This window comes from Anolis sagrei, chromosome 11 (assembly GCF_037176765.1).
Source record: "Anolis sagrei isolate rAnoSag1 chromosome 11, rAnoSag1.mat, whole genome shotgun sequence".
Lineage (NCBI taxonomy): Eukaryota > Metazoa > Chordata > Lepidosauria > Squamata > Dactyloidae > Anolis > Anolis sagrei.
Genome location: NC_090031.1, coordinates 1,953,830 through 1,973,798, shown reverse-complemented (window position 1 = coordinate 1,973,798; position 19,969 = coordinate 1,953,830). Strand labels below are relative to the sequence as shown.

At 44.8% G+C, this 19,969-nt stretch overlaps 1 protein-coding gene across 1 annotated transcript in view; it reads right to left on the bottom strand.

Moving 5' to 3' along the window:
* Positions 1-12,850: 12,850 nt before the first annotated feature.
* The window catches only part of TTLL11 (tubulin tyrosine ligase like 11), a 35,370-nt gene continuing 28,251 nt past the window's right edge, over positions 12,851-19,969 (bottom strand). The window contains exons 8-9 of the mRNA XM_060757587.2: positions 18,843-18,949; positions 12,851-13,528 (exon numbers count right to left, since the gene is read on the bottom strand). Coding sequence (XP_060613570.2) covers positions 13,230-13,528; positions 18,843-18,949 — 406 coding nt within the window. The 3' untranslated portion in view covers positions 12,851-13,229. The remainder of the gene's footprint in view (positions 13,529-18,842; positions 18,950-19,969) is intronic.

The window sequence follows — 19,969 nt, the reverse complement described above, 5'->3', positions numbered from 1 at the left end:
CCCCAAAAAAGTCCCATATTTCCCCAGCAATGTTTACACTGGACTGCTGTGAGTTTTCTGGCCTGTCTGGCCATGTTTCGGAAGCATTCGCTCCTGATGTTTTGCCCACATCTATGGTAGGCATCCTCAAAGGTTGTGAGTTGTGCTGGAAACTAATGTTTACACTGTATTGTTGAAGGCTTTCATGGCTGGAATCACTAGGTTCTTGTGGTTTTTTTCAGGCTATAGAGCCATGTTCTAGAGGCATTTCTCCTGACGTTTCGCCTGCATCTATGGCAAGCATCCTCATCCTACCTCTGAGGATGCTTGCCATAGATGCAGGCGAAACGTCAGGAGAAATGCCTCTAGAACATGGCCATATAGCCCGAAAAAAACCACAAGAACCTAATGTTTACACTGTCCTGGTTTCACAGAATCCTAGAGTTGGAAGGGACCCCGATGGCCATCCAGTCCAATCCTTCTTTCTGCCAGGCAGAAGCACCCCTGACAGGTGGCCATCCAGCCTCTGCTTGAAAGCAAGCAAAAGAGGAGCCTCCATGGGACTCCGAGGCAGAGAGTTCCACTGCTGAACAGCTCTTCTTAGGATCAGGATGTTCTTCCTCGTATTCAGGTGTGGCTCCACTTACTTCCATTGCTGCCGACTGTCCAAGGGCCAGATTTCTTCCATCCGGGGTGGAGAAGGGACGCCAAGACCTTGCCCTTGCCAAGCAAAGGCTGCAAAGCAACCTCCAAATACCTTTGGCCACCCTTTTCCCAGCTTCCACTTGCAAAACACTGAAAGGTGCAAGCAGACACTCCAAAGACTGAAGGAATCCTTTTGCAAGGCAGGAGAGGGAGGTCGGCAGGTGACTTGGCTTCTTCCTGGGCTCATTCATTCCAGAAGAAGGAAATCCGGGGCACCTGCGTCGCCTGTTTGCAGACTTTCAGGGCCTCCCTCGGTGTGAACAGCGCTTCTCTCTCTTCCGTTACAGCTTCATTAGAGCCGATATAAAATAAAATAAAACCTCGCTGAGCGGAGCCTTCTTGACAGCCGCCTCCTCCTCCTCCTCTTTGCGCTTGTCAGAAGGAGCCGGATTGTCAGCAGGGAGACAAGGAAGGAAAGAAGGTAGGAAGGAGTCCTGGAATTGCAAATCAGGTTGACAGGGAAGGACGGAGGGAAGAGGGACGGAAAGAGAGAGAGGGAGGTGTGTGGGGAGGAAGCTGGCCCAGTCCCAGATCCATCAGAACTCATCATGCGCACGCCTCCACCTCGTCTGCAAGGCAGTCTGTTGAACAAAGGCACAACCCAATCTCTCCCAACAGATGGACATCCTTCCTCTGCCTTAAAGAGAAGAAAAGAGACTCCACTGGACTCTCAGGAGGCCACCTATTCCACTAGAATGGGAAGGGATCCCCAGAGGCCATCTAGTCCAACCTATTTTTACCAGCCACAGAAAAACTTGCCGATCAAAAACTCGACAGTTCAAGTCTGAGTTGGGGTGAGCTTCCACTGTCAGCCCAGCTTCTGCTCACCTAGCAATGTTGATGTTTGCGGACCTGATTTCAGGGGCCAGGCTTAACCACCAGCTGCAGAAAATCTTGCCAGCCAAAAGGTTGACAGTTTGAGCCTGAGTCGGCCCAGTTTTTGCTCACTTAGCAATATGAAAACAGCAATGTGAGTAGATAAATAGGTACCGCTTTGGCAGTGAGGTAATAAAAGGTGCCCATGAGGATATGCCGGCGATTTGATTGGGAGGATGTCTAAGATGGAGCGACAGGACTCCTCCACCCCCAGTCCCATGGCCGGAAATGAGCACAGCCTCCAAACGCCGGAGATGGAAAAAGATGGGAAGCCTTTGCCTCTGTTTATGTATTGTCTGTCCTTGTTAATTGTATAATGGAATTGAATGTTTGCTGTAGATGTGTTCTGTAATCTGTCCTAAGTCCCCTCAGGGAGATAGAGCGGGATATCAATGAAGTTTATTATTATCATTCTGCCACACAAAAAGACACAATCGAAGCACTCCTGACAGACAGACATTTCTGTCTATATCAGGCTTAGGCCAACTTCAACTCCCTCAATTGCTAACAGCCTCAGACATCTTCCTTTTCTTTTTCCCTTTCCTTTTCTACTTAAGCAGCTGAGGGGGGAAAGGAAGGGGCTTGAGGCTGTTGGGAATGGTGGGAGTTGAAGTCCAAAACACTTGGAGGGCTGAAGTTTGCCCATGCCTGGTCTGTACATGCCTTCTTGTAATTGCATCTGAGCGCTGCATACATATATATCTGTAAGACAGTAGATCAATGTTTCTCAACCTGGGGGTCAGGACCCCTGGGGGGATCATGAGAGGGTGTCAGAGGGGTTGCCAAAATCTATCAGAAAGCAGTCTTTTCTGTTGGTCATGGCAGTTCTGTGTGGGAAACTTCACCCAATCTATTGTTGGTGGGGTTCACAATGCTCTTTGATTGTAGGTGAACTATAAATCCCAGCAAGGTCAATTCCCCCCAAACCCCACCAGTGTTCACATTTGGGCATATTCATGCCAAATTTGGTCCAGATCCATCCTTATTTGAGTCCACAGTGCTCTCTGGATGCAGGTGAACTACAACTCCAAAACTCAAGGTCAATGTCAATCAAACCCTTCCAGTATTTTCTGTTGGTCATGGGAGTTCTGTGTGCCAAGTTTGGTTCAATTCCATCGTTGGTGAAGTTCAGAATGCTCATTGATTGTAGGTGAACTATAAATCCTAGCAACTACAACTCCAAAACATCAAGGTCTATTTCCCCCAAATGCTACCAGTGTTCACATTTGGGCATACTGAGTATTCGTGCCAAGTTTGGTCCACATCCATCACTGTTTGAGTCCACAGTGCTCTCCTGATGTAGGTGAACTACAACTCCAAAACTCAAGGTCAATGCCAATCAAACGCTTCCAGTATATTCTGCTGGTCATGGGGGTTCTGTGTGCCAAGTTTGGTTCAATTCCATCGTTGGTGGGGTTCACAATGCTCTTTGATTGTAGGTGAACTATAAATCCCAGTAAGGTCAATTCCCCCCAAACCCCACCAGTGTTCACATTTGAGTATTCGTGCCAAGTTTGGTCCAGATCCATCCTTGTTTGAGTCCACAGTGGTCTCTGAACTACAATTCCCAAACTCAAGGTCATATTTGGGCATGTTGAGTATTTGTGCTAAGGTTGGTCCAGATCCAACATTGTTTGAGCCTACAGTGCTCTCTGGATGTAGATGAACTACAACTCCATAACTCAAGGTCAATGCTCACCAAACCCTTCCAGTATTTACTCTTGGTCATGGGAGTTCTGTGTGCCAAGTTTGGTTCAATTCCATCATTGGTGGAGTTCAGAAGGCTCTTTGATTGTAGGTGAAGTATACATCCCAGCAACTACAACTCCCAAATGACAAAATCAACCCCACCAGTATTCAAATTTGGGCGTATGGGGTATTTGTGCCAAGTTTGGTCCAGTGAATGAGATATTGACACGACGATTCAGACAAGGAGCAAAATGACAGTTCTGAAGTAGCAACGAAAGTGATGTTCTGGTTGGGGGTCACCACCACATTAGGAAGTGTATTAAGGGGTCGTGGCATTGGGAAGGTTGTGAAACACCGCAGTAGACAATCCTTTCTATCTATACAGTGCCACTTTTTTGCTCTTTGGGCCTCAATAGGGTGGGTTTTGTAGTTGAAACCCCACAATGATTTGAAGTTGTGTCATGAAGGGCTTGGATGCCCACATTTGGTCCAGATCCATCAAGCCATAGAAGAACCTTCGTGGTACAAGCCAACCCACCAACATCCTCCCCTTCTGACTTCAAGATGTATGGATGGAGAAATATCTGCAGGAGGAGAAAAAGACAACAAAGCCAGCCCAGAAACCCCAGTGAGCAGAAAGGCAAAGATTTAATGCATTTCGTGATTGTGAATGTGTGTGTTTTGAAAAATACATTCAGCTCCCATGTTGCCGTTTCCAAGGCAAATCGTTGCATTTCATGCTTGGCCCACAGGTCGAACAACAAGCAAATCCGCTCTGGGTTTTAGTCCGAACTTTACAACAGTGAAGTTGGGACCGAGCCCTTGAAATAGACCCTGAATGGCGCTGTAAGAAACCTCACGAGCAGCAGCCCTTGGGGTGCATCTACACGCAATTAGTATGTTTTGGTGCCACTTTGGCACCACTTTCACAGCTCTAATGCAATGTTATGTGGACCTGGGAGATGTAGTTTCGCCTTGCATGACAATAGTGCCTTGTTGCACTACAACTCCCTTGCATTGAGCCATGGCAGCGAAAGTAGTGCCGAAGTGCATTAATTCTACAGTGCAGATGCATCCAAAGAGACATCCGCCGAATACGAGATACCCATTAGCACCACTTCAACGGCTGTAACGCAATGGTATGCGCTCCTGGGGGCTGTAGTTCACCTTCTCTGGCTATAGTGCCTCGTTGCACTACAACTCCCAGGATTCCATCACATTGCGGCATGGCAGTGAAAATGGTGCCAAAGTGCACTAACGCTACAGTGCAGATGCATCCAATGAGACATCCACCGAATACGAGATACCCATTGGCACCACTTCCACAGCTGTAATGCAATGGTATGCGCTCCTGGGAGCTGTAGTTCACCTTCTCTGGCTATAGTGCCTCACTGCACTACAACTCCCAGGATTCCATCACATTGCGCCATGGCGGCGAAAGTGGTGCCAAAGTGCACTAATGCTACAGTGCAGATGCATCCAATGAGACATCCACTGAATGTGAGATACCAGTGGCATCACTTTCACAGCTCTAATGCAATGCTATGCAGTCCTGGGAGCTGTAGTTTGCTTTCTCTGACAGTCATGTCTCATTACACTACAACTCCCAGGATTCCCTCACATTGAGCCATGGCCAAAGTACACTAATTCTACAGTGCAGATACATCCAAAGAGACGTCCACCAAATACGAGATGCCCGGACATTAACACCGCTATATATCCAATTACAGCCAATCACCATCAAGGTGTTCCAAATCCTGAAACCAAGAGTCAAAACACAGATTGTTGTAAAGGAAGCATTGCTGTTTACATTCAGTGATCCCCAATTTCCTTCATGCTGTTGACAAGAAATTCGGACACGGAATAGCGCGTACATTCCCCGAGTGAAAATGGCATTGTGTTTACATTCGCATTGCATGCAGAAATGGGGGTCTTACTCTGCATTGGTTCAAAGGGACACTCAATTCAAAGGATTTTGGTGGGGTTTTGTTGTTGTTGTGCTAATTTAATTTACGACGCCATAAAAATCTCCAGCAGCGGGCAAAAGAATGAGGAAGTACTCCATCAAGGGGACCGTGAAGCGACAGCTCCCCCCGGTGGCCGGAAATTGAGCATACCCTCATGAAGCTTAAATTGCCACTGTGTCTGTCTATATATGTTGTGTGTCTAAATGGCATTGAATGTTTGCCATGTAGGGTGAGAAGGGCGGAATATAAATACTATAAATACATAAATAAGTAAACAAACAGAATAAATTATACAAAACCAAGGTCGAAATAACGTCAACACGCAGCCGCTAACCTGGCTTCTAGTTTCAGCAGGGCCCGCCTGCTCCAAATCCAAGCAAAGAATCACATTCATATATAAGTGTGTGTGTGTGTGTGTGTATATACATACACACACACACACACACACACAGAGGTCGTCCCCTGCCATGTGTTGCTGTGGCCCAGTCTGTACATATTTGTTTTATGTGTGTATATATATGTTGGTGTGTATATATGTGTGTTTGCGCGCATATGTATGTATGTGTGTGTGTGTGTGTGTGTGTGTGTATATATATATATATATATATATATATATATATACAGGGTTAGTCAAAATGAATAGGCCAATATGTATGTTTACTGTAACCTACTGTGGCCTATTCATTTTGACTAACCCTGTATATATATATATATATAATAGGTGTATATATGTGGGTGTATATATTTGTGTATCTGTGTGTTTATATGTGTACAATAAAAGAATCACATTAATATATACGTGTGTGTGTATACATACATACATATACATATACATATATACACACGCACACACACACACGTACAGGTTGTCCCCTGCCATGTGTTGCTGTGGCCCAGTCTGTGTGTGTGTGTGTGTGTGTGTGTGTGTGTGTGTGTGTGTGTATATATATATATATATATATATATATATATACACACATTAGGTGTATATCTGTGGGTGCATATATTTGTGTATTTGTGTGTTTATATATGTGTACATGCATATTGTGTATATGTGTGTGCTTGCCAATATGCATATTTGTGTGTATATATGTGTATATGTATATGTGTGCATGTGTATACGTACATATGTATGTGCATATGTGTATGTATATATGTGTGTATATTTGTGTGTGCACATATATATATACATGTGCGTGTGTATGAATGTGTGCATGTGCATATTTATATGTGTGTATATGTATATATGTGCACGTGTATATGTTTATATGTGTGTATGTATAGGTGTATATATGTGGGTGCACGTATTTGTGTGTTTATATGTGTACATGCATATTGTGTATATGTGTGTGCTTTTCTATATGCATATTTGTGTGTATATATATGTATACGTGTGCATGTGTATATGTATATATGTGTGTATATTTGTGTGTTTGTGCATATATGTGTGTGTGTATGAATGTGTGCATATGTATATGAGTGTATGTGTATATGTATATATGGTGTATTTTTGAGGTTTTTAAGTCTGTTCTGTTGGCATTTGTGTGTGTGTGTTTGTGTTTATGGGTGATGGACACTCGTTGGACTGTTAGGTGTCTTGTGTCCACATTTCGTGTCAGTTCGTCCAGTGGTTTTTGAGTTATGTTAATCCCACAAACATCACATTTTGTGGGATTTATATCTCAGCCTGGGCCAACTTGGGCCCTCCCTCCAGGTGTTTTGGACTTCAACTCCCACCATTCCTGACAGCCTCAGGCCCCTTCCTTTTCACCCTCAGCCGCTTAAGCGGCTGAGGGTGAAAAGGAAAGGGCCTGAGGCTGTCAGGAATGGTGGGAGTTGAAGTCCAACACCTGGAGAGAAGGCTGAGAGAGTGTGACTTGCCCCTTCTCCTGGGAAAACAAAGAGAGGCCAACTTACTCGTTTTGGGAGGCTTCTACGTGACCCCAAAGGTTGCTTATTCCTTCTTTCCTGCTCAAGGTCGGAGGACTTGGCTCACCTGAAGCTGATGAGAAACCCCACAGGTGAGCCTCGTCTAGGGCACTCCCTTCCCTAGACCCTTGCTAAGCTTCCTGGGAGATAGAGTTTGGTTGGGCAGCTCCAAGGAGACGTCTCTCGAAGCCCGGCATCTCCGAAATGTCATGCCGAGGATCCAGCCGCCACCGCTGAACATTCCCAGGCCTGCGTGGTCAACGGCATGCAAAATAAAAACGGGCGCATCTGCAAAAATAAAGCGAATGGTCAGCCGTTGGGTCAAAGAGGGGACATGGCCGGAGAAAGAGAAGAAAGAGAGTTTTGCCAAAGGTTCTTCTGGACTTGAGGAAGGGTCTTCTTCACGAATTCTGGATCCTCGTTGCTTATCCTGCATGCAAATCTGATCCGTGCTTGCAACGTCTTAATGGCTGCAGAGTTGGCAGAGACCCCCCCAAAGGCCATCCAGTCCAACCTCCTGGAAGAAAAGCACAATCAAAGCCCTCTTGACAGATGGCCATCCAGCCTCTGGTGCAAAGAGGGAGTCTCACCGCACTCCCGAGGCATCAAGTTCCATTCTTAGATGCATAAAGCAGACACGTTCAAGTGCTGTAAACATGCGCTTGGACGGAGAAGACTGGGAGAAACTGGGTCTTTTCTTATCCAGGACCATACAGTCCAACCTGCTATAGGAAACGCACAATCAAAGTCCTCCCGACAGATGGCCATACAGCCACACTCCCAAGGCATTGAGTTCCATTCACAGATGCATAGAGCAGACACGTTCATGACCACAGTGTGCTGTAAACATGCGCTTGAACGGAGAAGACTGGGAGAAACTGGGTCTCCTTTTCTTATCCAGGACCATACAGTCCAACCTGCTATAGGAAAAGCACAATCCAAGCCCTCTTGACAGATGGGCATCCAGCCTCTGTTTTAAAGAGGGAGGCTCACCGCGCATTCGTGAGCACAGTGTGCTGTAAACATACGCTTGGACGGAGAAGATTGGGAGAAATTGGGTCTCTTTTGGGTTTGCGTGCAAATCTTATCCTTGCTTGCATTGTCTTAATGGCTATAGAGTTGGCAGAGACCCCTCCACAGGCCATCCAGTCCAACCCGCTACAGGAAAAGCACAATCCAAGCCCTCCCGACAGATGGCCACCCAGCCACACTCCCAAGGCATTGCAGTCTATTCAGATGCATAAAGCAGACACATTCATGACCATAGTGTGTTGTAAACATGAGCATAGACAGAGAAGACTGGGAGAAACTGGGTCCAGGGCCATTCAGTCCAACCCACTGCAGGAAAAGCACAATCAAAGCCCTCCCGACAGATGGCCATACAGCCACACTCCCAAGGAGACCCAAGGCATTGAGTTCCATTAACAGATGCATAGAGCAGACACGTTCATGACCACAGTGTGCTGTAAACATGCGCTTGAACGGAGAAGACTGGGAGAAACTGGGTCTCCTTTTCTTATCCAGGACCATACAGTCCAACCTGCTATAGGAAAAGCACAATCCAAGCCCTCTTGACAGATGGGCATCCAGCCTCTGTTTTAAAGAGGGAGGCTCACCGCGCATTCGTGAGCACAGTGTGCTGTAAACATACGCTTGGACGGAGAAGATTGGGAGAAATTGGGTCTCTTTTGGGTTTACGTGCAAATCTTATCCTTGCTTGCATTGTCTTAATGGCTATAGAGTTGGCAGAGACCCCTACACAGGCCATCCAGTCCAACCCGCTACAGGAAAAGCACAATCCAAGCCCTCCCGACAGATGGCCACCCAGCCACACTCCCAAGGCATTGCAGTCTATTCAGATGCATAAAGCAGACACATTCATGACCATAGTGTGTTGTAAACATGAGCATAGACAGAGAAGACTGGGAGAAACTGGGTCCAGGGCCATTCAGTCCAACCCACTGCAGGAAAAGCACAATCAAAGCCCTCCCGACAGATGGCCATCCAGCCACACTCCCAAGGCATTGAGTTCCATTCACAGATGCATAGAGCAGACACGTTCATGACCACAGTGTGCTGTAAACATGCGCTTGGACGGAGAAGACTGGGAGAAACTGGGTCTCCTTTTCTTATCCGGGGCCATTCAATCCAACCCGCTGCAGGAAAAGCACAATCAAAGCCCTCCCGACAGATGGCCATCCATGCACACTCCCAAGGCATTGAGTTCCATTCAGATGCATTGAACAGACACATTCATGACCACAGTGTGCTGTAAACATGCGCTTGGCTGGAGAAGACTGGGAGACATTGGGTCTCCTTTTGCCTTGAAGAACGTGGACTTAAGACGACCGACAGATTGCAACGTCACATACGGCAGCCTTCCTATAATGCAGGCATGGGCCAACTTGGGCCCTCCCACCAGGTGTTTTGGACTTCAACTCCCACCATTCCTAACAGCCTACCAGCTGTAAGGAATGGTGGGAGTTGAAGTCCAAAACACCTGGAGGGAGGGCCCAAGTTGGCCCACGCCTGCCTATAATGGCTGCAAATATTCCCCACCTTGCTTGCAACGTTTAGCATCCCGTCGCGGACCCGGCAATGAGCTTTTGCATTTTTCTTTCTCTCTCCGACGACAACAGGATGAAAGGGGCTTCCCTTTTTCTCCTCCTCGGCAGTGCCAATTAGTACCTGATCTAATTACAGTGATTGCCAAATGCGTATTATTATGCCCTACTCCGCGCACATGCTTGGCTAATTTCTTGGCAAGCTCGCCCGCTCTGGCACACATGATAGTTTTCCTCAATTGAGAAAAGTGGAGCAAATAGAAACAAGGGTCAGATGTCTTTCCGGGTTTCGACCGCTACTGTTAGGGCACTGTTGGCCAAAATAACCCCCTATATGCAGGGATTATTCAGGACTCAGACTCCAAAACAACCCCCTATATGCAGGGACTATTCCGGACCCAGACTCCAAAACAGCCTCCTATATGCAGGGACTATTCAGGACTCAGACTCTAAAACCACCCCCTATATGCAGGGACTATTCCAGACCCAGACTCCAAAACAACCTCCTATATGCAGGGACTATTCAGAATCCACAACAACCCCCCTATATGCAGGGACTATTCAGGACTCAGACTCCACAACAACCCCCTATATGCATGGACTATTCAGGACTCAGACTCTAAAACCATCCCCTATATGCAGGGATTATTCAGGACCCGGACTCCAAAACAACCTCCTATATGCAGGGACTATTCAGGACCCAGACTCCAAAACAACCCCCTATGTGCAGGGACTATTCAGGACCCAGACTCCAAAACAACCCCCTATATGTAGGAACTATTCAGGGTTCAGATTCCAAAACAACCCCCTATGTGCAGGGACTATTCAGGACCCAGACTCCAAAACAACCCCCTATATGCAGGGACTATTCAGGACCCGGACTCCACAACAACCCCCTATATGCAGGGACTATTCAGGACTCAGACTTCAAAACAACCCCCCCTTGGACCCTTTCGGGTAACTTCCTTCGGATGAGAGATCGTCTGGCACAAAACGTCACTTTCTTGGGACGGAGGGAGGCAAAATACGTCAGGAAAAATCAATTCCTAAAAATACACAATGGTTTAGAGTCTAATTACGTGCAGATCAGTGGAGTCTTCATCCCACTTGAAGAATTTCAATTAAGAATATGCTGATGCAAGGAGGTCTCTGAGGCAGACACGAATGGAAACCCAATGCGTTTGGTTTTGAGGAGTGCTTGTTTCTGGCTTTGCGGAGGGACCCTGAAACCCTGCCGGAACTTGTTTAGCCATTATTTCTGAATCAGGACCCACTCCTTGAGGCCGAGGCCTGGAACCTTGTTCATACTTAACTGAAGAAATGAAAGGATGCGTTAATGGGTATCCCGGTCTGATGGCAACTGTCTCAATCCTGAGCCATCCCACTCTTTCAGCTGCTTTTGAAAAGCCCTAGGAGGACATTTCAAAGTTCCTTGGCATGGAAGATGGAGAGACAGCACCTCCCTGTGGCTGGAGTCAAGCACAGCCTCCAGATGCCGAAGATGGAAAAAGATGGGAAGCCTTTGCCTCTGTCTGTGTACTGTCTGCCTTTGTTGACTGTATAACAGCATCGAATGTTTGCCATCTATGTATCCTGTAATCCGCCCTGAGTCCCCTCAAGGACATAGGGCAGAATATAGAATCATAGAAACCTAGTTGGAAGAGAGCTCATGGGCCACCATTCTGCCAAGAAGCAGGAAAATCACATTCAAAGCACCCCCGACAGATGGCCATCCAGCCTCTGTTTAAAAGCTTCCAAAGAAGGAACCTCCACCACACTCTGGGGCAGAGAGTTCCACTGCTGAACGGCTCTCACAGTCAGAAAGTTCTTCCTAATGTTCAGGTGGAATCTCCTCTCTTGTAGTTTGAGGCCATTGCTCCATTGCGTCCTCGTCTCCAGGGCAGCAGAAAACGAGCTTGCTCCCTCCTCCCTAGGACTTCCCCTCACACATTGACACCTGGCCTTCCTCATGTCTCCTCTCAGCCTTCTCTTATGCAGGCTAAACATGCCCAGCTCTTTAAGCCGCTCCTCATAGGGCTTGTTCCCCAGACCCTTGATCCTTTGAGTCACCCTTCTCTGAACACAGTCCAGCTTGTCAATATCTCTCTTCAATTGTGGTGCCCAGAATCCTGAGCCATCCCTCTCTTTCAGCTGCTTTTGAAATGCCCTGGGAGGACGTCTATGGACAACGAAGCTCCTCGGCATGGAAGATGGAGTGACAGCACTTCCCTGTGGCTGGAATCGAGCACAGCCTCCAAATGCCGGAGATGGAAAAAGATGGGAAGTCTTTGCCTCTGTGTACTGTCTGTCTTTGTTGACTGTATAATGCCATTGAATGTTTGCCATCTATGTGTACTGTAATCCTCAAGGACATAAGGCAGAATAGAAATAAAGTATATTATTATATGGTTATTATGACTGTTAAACCACTCCGAGTCGCCTTTCAGGCTGAGAGGGGCGGAATATAAATATAATAAATAATAAATAATGTTGTGTTCTACAGTGGTGCAAAATCTCCAGTCTAAGCCCGCTCGCCCATCTGTGGTGCGTGACTTATTCATGTTAGGAAGGGGGAAGTAACCCTGCTCCAATTTCCTCACCTCCATCCCACCACATTATTATTATTATTATTATTATTTTAGTACTAGTTCTTGCTTAAATAAAAAGAATGCCTCTCATGGGTGCATGCTCATCTCTGAAGAAGAAGAGGACTTTGGCTCCCACTTCTGGGACCATCCTGTGCAATCGAGGGACCAAGAAGTGAGACATGCAGCCATGCCCTAGTGTTTCTGAAGCAGCGCATGGATGATGTGGGAAGTGGAACGTACTCTTCTACTGCCTTGGATGGGTGTCCATTGTGCAACCCTCCCCGCCCCCGGTTCCCCAGGCATGCAAGTCACCCCTCCGACTGGAAACCCAACCTGCAAAGGGCCCGTTTCCCACCCACATCGCACCCCAAAAAGCTGTGGTTGTGCAAGGAAGCCTCGCCAATTGACAGTTTCCTGTGCAGACTTCGCAAGTCAAAGGCAGAACAAAGAAGATGCCCCGTGACAGCACGACAGGCACAACGTCCCCACAGTGGTGTGTTTGCACCATTTCAGGCCCATCCTGATGAAATGAGCCCTCAACAAACGTCTGAAATAAATAAATAGGATTTTAGTTCTCCGTAACTACTATCTCCTACGAGTCCTCTCTCTCATGCAGAGCCCCGTCCAAATCCTGCCCTCTGCCATCACTTCTGTGCAAAAGGCTGAGGCGGAGAGAGCGGGCTTCCTCCGAACCCCTCTTTTGGCAACAGGACCTGGGCTCCCTTTGGTGAGGGGTTTCCATCCCCTCCTTAGAGAGAGCCTGAAAGGCAAGGGGGAGTCCATACGCTGTGGCCGGACGTCCTGCATCGCGGGATTTCGGTGGAGGGGCCTCAATCCACAATCAATACAAAAGGACGACTCCAAAGGGAGGCAGGGGGTTCCTCCTCCTCCGGCGCAGAGAGTGCAGAGCGGCTCCGGGCACGGCCTCCTCTTCAGGGCCGGGGGCTTTGGTCCTCAACCGGCTTGTGGGTGGCGGGGCCGCGGGACGAAGACGGGGTGTGTGGGTGTGGGCCAGGGCTGAGCTGCAGCCGGTCCGGGTGGCAGGTGACCAGGGTGGTCCGGCGCTCGGGGAAGAGGGCCCTCCCGCAGGTCTGGCGCTTCTCGTCCAGGGCGGCCAGGTTGTACTCGCAGAAGTCCACCAGCAGCTCCACTTGCTCGTGGAGGGGGAGCGACTTGTACCTCCGCTGGGCCAGGAAGCAGAGCGCCTCCACAAAGGCCTGCAGGCCCATCCCTGGAAGGCAAGCAGAGGACCGAACAGGTAGTTCAGCAGAGCAGCAATCTTCTATTATTATTATTATTATTATTGAATTTTATTAGGGTCAAACCTGATGGAAATGGCAACTTTCTTTAAGCCTCCTATACTAGTTATTTGTTATGATGATGATGATGATGATTATTATTATTATTATTATAGATTTTTATTAGGGTCAAACATGATGGAAATGGCAATCTTCCTGTACTAGTTATTTGTTATGTATATTATTATTATTATTATTATTATTATTATTATTATTGATTTTTATTAGGGTCAAACATGATGAAAATGGCAACTTTCTTTAAGCCTCCTATACTAGTTATTTGTTATGTTTATTATTATTATTATTATTATTATTATTATTATTATTATAGATTATTTTATTAGGGTCAAACATGATGGAAATAGCAACCTTCTTTAAGCCTCCTATATTCGTTATTTGTTATGTATATTATTATTATTATTATTATTATTATTATTATTATTATTATAGATTATTTTATTAGGGTAAACATGATGGAAATGGCAACCTTCTTTAAGCCTCCTATACTAGTTATTTGTTATGATTATGATTATTATTATTATTATAGATTTTTATTAGGGTCAAACATGATGGAAATGGCAACCTTCTTCAAGCCTCCTATACTAGTTATTTGTTATGTATATAATTCAATTTGCTTACTGTTTTGTATATGTGTGTGTTGGTATGCCATTTACCCTTAACTCTATGTTATAGGATGGTCTGCAGACCATATGATCAGAATCTGGGACTATTCAGAACTCAGACTCCATTTTAGAAACAATATGCTTTCAGGCACCAGTAAAAAACAGTACATTTTAGGAGTCTGTAGAAACAGTTCTGCAGGTCTATCCCTTGAAAGCAAGCAGAGGTCGGAGCAGGCCATTGAGTGGAGCAGCAATCTACTACTACTATAGTTTTTTATTAGAGTCAAGCATATTGGAAATAGCAACCTTCTTCAAGCCTCCTATACTAGTTATTTGTTATGTATATAATTCAGATTGCTTACTGTATTGTATATGTCTGTGTTGGTATGCCATTTACCCTTAACTCTATGTTATGGGAGGGTCTGCAGACCATGTGATCAGGATCTGGGATTATTCAGAACTCAGACTCCATTTTAGAAACCAGTAGATTTCAGGCACCAGTAGAAAACTGGTGAAGAAACAGTTCTGCAGCTCTATCCCTGGAAAGGCCATTGAGTGGAGCAGCAATCTACTACTACTACTACTACTACTACTACTATAGTTTTTTTATTAGAGTCAAGCATGTTGGAAATAGCAACCTTCTACAATCCTCCTATACTAGTTATTTGTTATGTATATAATTCAGATTGCTTACTGCATTGTATGTGTGTGTGTTGGTGTGCAATTTACCCTTAACTCTATGTTGTGGGAGGGGCTGCAGACCATGTGATCAGGTCTGTTATTGTCCGGCAACTTCTATCACCCCTTACCATTGGTTACATGCCTAGGGCTCATGGCATTTGTAGTCTACCATCACCTTGAGACCAAGTTCAGTGGCTGGAAAAAGCAAGTTTACTTTCTGGCTTATTCTGGCCGCAGTCCCTATACGCAGGGACTATTCAGGACTCAGACTCCATTTTAGAAACAGTATGGTTTCAGACACCAGTAGAAAACAGTACGTTTCAGAAGTCTGTGGAATCAGTTCTACAGGCCCATCTCTAGAAGGCAAGCAGAGGCCAGAGCAGAAACTGAGCGGAGCAGCAATCTATTATTATTATTATTATTATTATTATTATTATTATTATTATTGATTTTTTATCCTTCCTTCCTCCCTCTCTTAGAGTTGATAAACACTCTAATCCCTCTCCCCAGCCTCCTGTTTTGAGCCTACTTGGTGCATATTAAAACAACACTCATCCATTACCATTTTTAATAAAGCCTGACAATTAGATTGGTGCAAGGGATGCCAAACGAGCGTTGGAGGCTTCATGTTGCTAAGATGCATTGGCTGGAGTATTAAAAGCGGGTGAGAGGAAAGGCACACTCATAGAAAAGGAAGGAAGGAAGGAAGAATGGAAGGAAGGAAGGAAGGAAGGAAGGAAGGAAGGAAGGAAGGGCAAAACAAAGAGAGGAGTCTCTTCTCAAACAGAAGCAAACAAGACAGCAATGAGAATGGTGACCAGCGGTTGATGCACCCAAAGGCAAAGCACCTCATTGAGCCCAAGGGAAGAATCCTCCACCTTGTGTGACTGTGGAGTAGAACAGACAACTCTGCATCTCTATGCTTGTCCACTACGCCCTGCCTCATGTACAGAGTGACGAGAACAGTGTCTCACTGTAGATGTGCCCAAAGGCAAAGGACATAATTGAGCCCAGGAGAAGAATCCTCCACCTTGTGTTACTGTGGAGCAGAACAGACAACTTTGCATCTCTATGCTTGTCCACTGTGTCCTGCCTCATGTACAGAACGATGAGAACTGTGTCCCACTGTAGATGCGCCCAAAAGCAAAGCACCTCACTGAGCCCAAGGGAAGAATCCTCCACTTTGTGTGACTGTGGAGCAGAACAGACAACTTTGCATCTCTATGCTTGTCCACTATGCCCTGCCTCATGTACAGAGTGATGAAAACAGTGTCCCACTGTAGATGCTCCCAACGGCAAAGCACCTAATTGAGCCCAAGGGAAGAATCCTCCACCTTGTGTGACTGTGGAGCAGAACAGACAACTCTGCATCGCTATGCTTGTCCACTATGTCCTGCCTCACGTACAGAGCGGTGAGAATGGTGTCCCAGTGTAGATGTACCCCAAGGCAAAGCACCTCATTGAGCCCAAGAGAAGAATCTTCCACTTTGTGTGAGTGGAGCAGAACAGACAACTCTGCATCTCTATGCTTATCCACTATGTTCTGCCTCATGTACAGAGGAGGAATTGTTGGAGGCTATAGACAATGCGGTTGCTGTTGCCTGTTTTTGGTCAAAAGATATCTAACCGCTAGTGCTCCTTCTATTTTTATCAGTTTTATACTAATTTATGCAATGCTTTTGATACGAAATCAATCAATAAAAAGCTGAAGGGAAAGAATCCAGCAAAATCCTCAGAGCAGCTGGATTTCTGACTGGCTCCAAGGAAAGAAAGCGCAACAGCTTTAAGAAAGAAAAGCGGGAAAGGGAGGCGGGGGAGATGGTGCCACTCTCTAAAGCGGCGTCAATAAATATTTGTTATCACCCCATTCTGGTCAGCAAAACAAAAGATGCGGCAAAAACACAACACCAGGCAGGCACACCCACAAATCTGTCACCGGAGAACAACAGATTCTGCTTATCTGCTGCAATTTAAGATGCAAAGCGCTCCACCGCCCCTCAAAGACACAACCACGCCGACCAAGCGTTAATCCAGAATTAACAATGGGCCAGATGGCCACGCTCCTTGTGAGCCATAAACATGAAAAATACGCTTCCTCTTTGCTTCTGATTGCCCATCAATTTGGGCCCTGACTAATGGGACTCAGGGAAAAAGAAAAGAAAAGTTGGGGGGCTTTTCTGCTCACTGTGCTGCAAACAAGATGTCCCCCCGCTCCATCCGCCTGCACCCCATTCCCCCCATCTTTGCAAGGTCTCGGAGAGGAATGGCACATCTCCTGTTCTCTGTCTTGCGGGTTGGGCCCTTCCATGCTCCTTGCGCAACGAATCCGCTCTCGGTTTTAGTCCGAACTTTAAAGGTCATCTATAGGCAGGAAGGAAATGTGGCTCCCCGCTTGGAAATGTGGCTCCCCACTTATGTATTGTCGAAGACTTTCATGGCCGGAATCACTGGGTTGTTGTAGGTTCTAGAGGCATTTTCTCCTGATGTTTCGCCTGCATCTATGGCAAGCATCCTCAGAGGTTGTGAGGTGACTCGTCACTCCCTCTGAGGATGCTTGCCATAGATGCAGGTGAAACGTCAGGAGAAAATGCTTCTAGAACATGGCCATATAGCCCGGAAAAACCTACAACAACCCGCTTATTCTTGCTTTCGAATTAGATCCTCTCAAGTCTATTGTTTCCCCCCACTTTTTGGTTTTATCCAGGAGAGAACTTCATCCCTAATCTTCCTTCTTAGGGTCTTATTTCAGGCTGGGTCTACACTGTGGGATTCTGAATTCAACCCACAGAAAAATATTATTATTATTATTATTATTATTATTATTATTATTATATAATTATAATATAATATAATTATAATATTATTATATCATATAATATTATTACATATATTATTATATAATTATATAATAAATATTATTATATATATTATTATATAATTATATAATTATGTAATAAAATAATTATATAATAATATAATAACAATATAATAGGTAAAGGTAAAGGTTTTTCCCTGACATTAAGTCCAGTCGTGTCCGACTCTAGGACTCTGGTGCTCATCATACCTTCCCACCAGAGCAGTACCTATTGATCTACTCATATTTTCATGTTTTCGAACTGCTAGGTTGGCAGAAGCTGGAGCTGACAGCGGAAGCTCATGCTGCACCCTGGATTCAAACCTGTGACTTTTCAGTCAACAAGTTTAGCAGCTCAGCGCTTTAACCCACTGTGCCACCGGGGGCACAATAACAATATAATATAATATAATATTATTATTAAATTATTATTACATGATTATATAATAATTATAGGATAAAGTAAGTATATAATAATGTAATAAAATAATTATATAACAATATAATAACAATATAATAGGTAAAGGTAAAGGTTTTTCCCTGACATTGAGTCCAGTTGTGTCTGACTCTGGGACTTTCATCTCCATTTCTAAGCCAAAGAGCCGGCGTTGTCCGTAGACACCTCCAAAATCATGTGGCCAGCATGACTGCAAGGAGCACCGTTACCTTCCCACCAGAGCGGTACCTATTGATCTACTTATATTTTCATGTTTTCGAACTGCTAGGTTGGCAGAAGCTGGAGCTGACAGAGGAAGCTCATGCTGCACCCTGGATTCGAACCAGTAACCTTTCGGTCAACAGGTTTTGCAGCTCAGCGCTTTAACCCACTGTGCTACCGGGGGCACAATAATATAATATAATATAATATAATATAATATAATATAATATAATATAATTAATATAATTAATATAATTAATATAATTAATATAATTAATATAATTAATATAATATAATTAATATAATAATAATAATAATAATAATAATAATTTGTATTTGTTACCCACCTCTCCTAATGGTCCAAATCATAGGTACCCTACCCCACCCTCAAAACCCTCCTTCTGGGAGACAGGGGGGGGGGGCTGGCTCACCTGAGTCTCTCTGCTCGACCCCGTAGCTGCTGCCCCTCCGGGTGATGTCGATGTAGAGGATGTCGGCTGCGGCCATGCTGAACCCGCTGTTGCTCACCCTGCTATTCCTGGGACATAATAAAGAAAGGGATTGTGAGGAAAAAGCCATCCTCTATCTCCCCGAGGGGACTCAGGATGGATTACAGAATCCATAAATGGCAAGCATTCAATGCCGTTATACAATTAACAAGGACAGACAGTACATAGACAGAGGCAAAGGCTTCCCTCCTTTCATCTCCGGCATATGTTTTTCCCATTGGTGAAGGAGGTCTTGCACAATCAAAGCTCCCCCTATAGAAGGCCATCCAGTCTCTCTTTAAAAGCCTCCAAAGAAGGAGCCCCCACCAGACTCCGAGGCAGAGAGTTCCACTGTTGAATGACTTATTATGTATGGTTTCAACTATATGCATTTGGCTGTATTCTCATTTGATTGGATTCAATTGCAATCCACCTTGAGTTACCAACCTGAGAGAAAGGTGGGCTGTAAACAAAAGGATGGATGGAATGGAGGGGAAGCCTCAAAGCTGCACTAAGTTCTGGTCTTACTTAATGTTTTCTTGTATGTTCTTATGTCGGTAAGTGCAATGCTTACCATGCTGGAAATTGCCCTGAGTCCCCTTGGGAAGATAGAGTGGCATACAAATAAAGGTTTATTATTATTATTATCATCATCATCATAATCATCATCATTATACTGACACAAAAACACAGTATGTCACAGCAAATGAGATCTGTATGCTGGATTTTTATTATTAATTTATTATATTTTTATTATAATTTTTTTATGCTGGATTATTTTATTACAATTTTATTATATGCTGGATTATTATTATTATTATTTTACTGACACAAAAACACAGTATGTCACAGCAAATGAGATATATATATATTGGATTTTTATTATTAATTTATTATATTTTTATTATAATTTTTTTATGCTGGATTATTTTATTACAATTTTATTATATGCTGGATTATTATTATTATTATTTTACTGACACAAAAACACAGTATGTCACAGCAAATGAGATATATATATTGGATTTTTATTATTAATTTATTATAGTTTTATTATAATTTTTTTATGC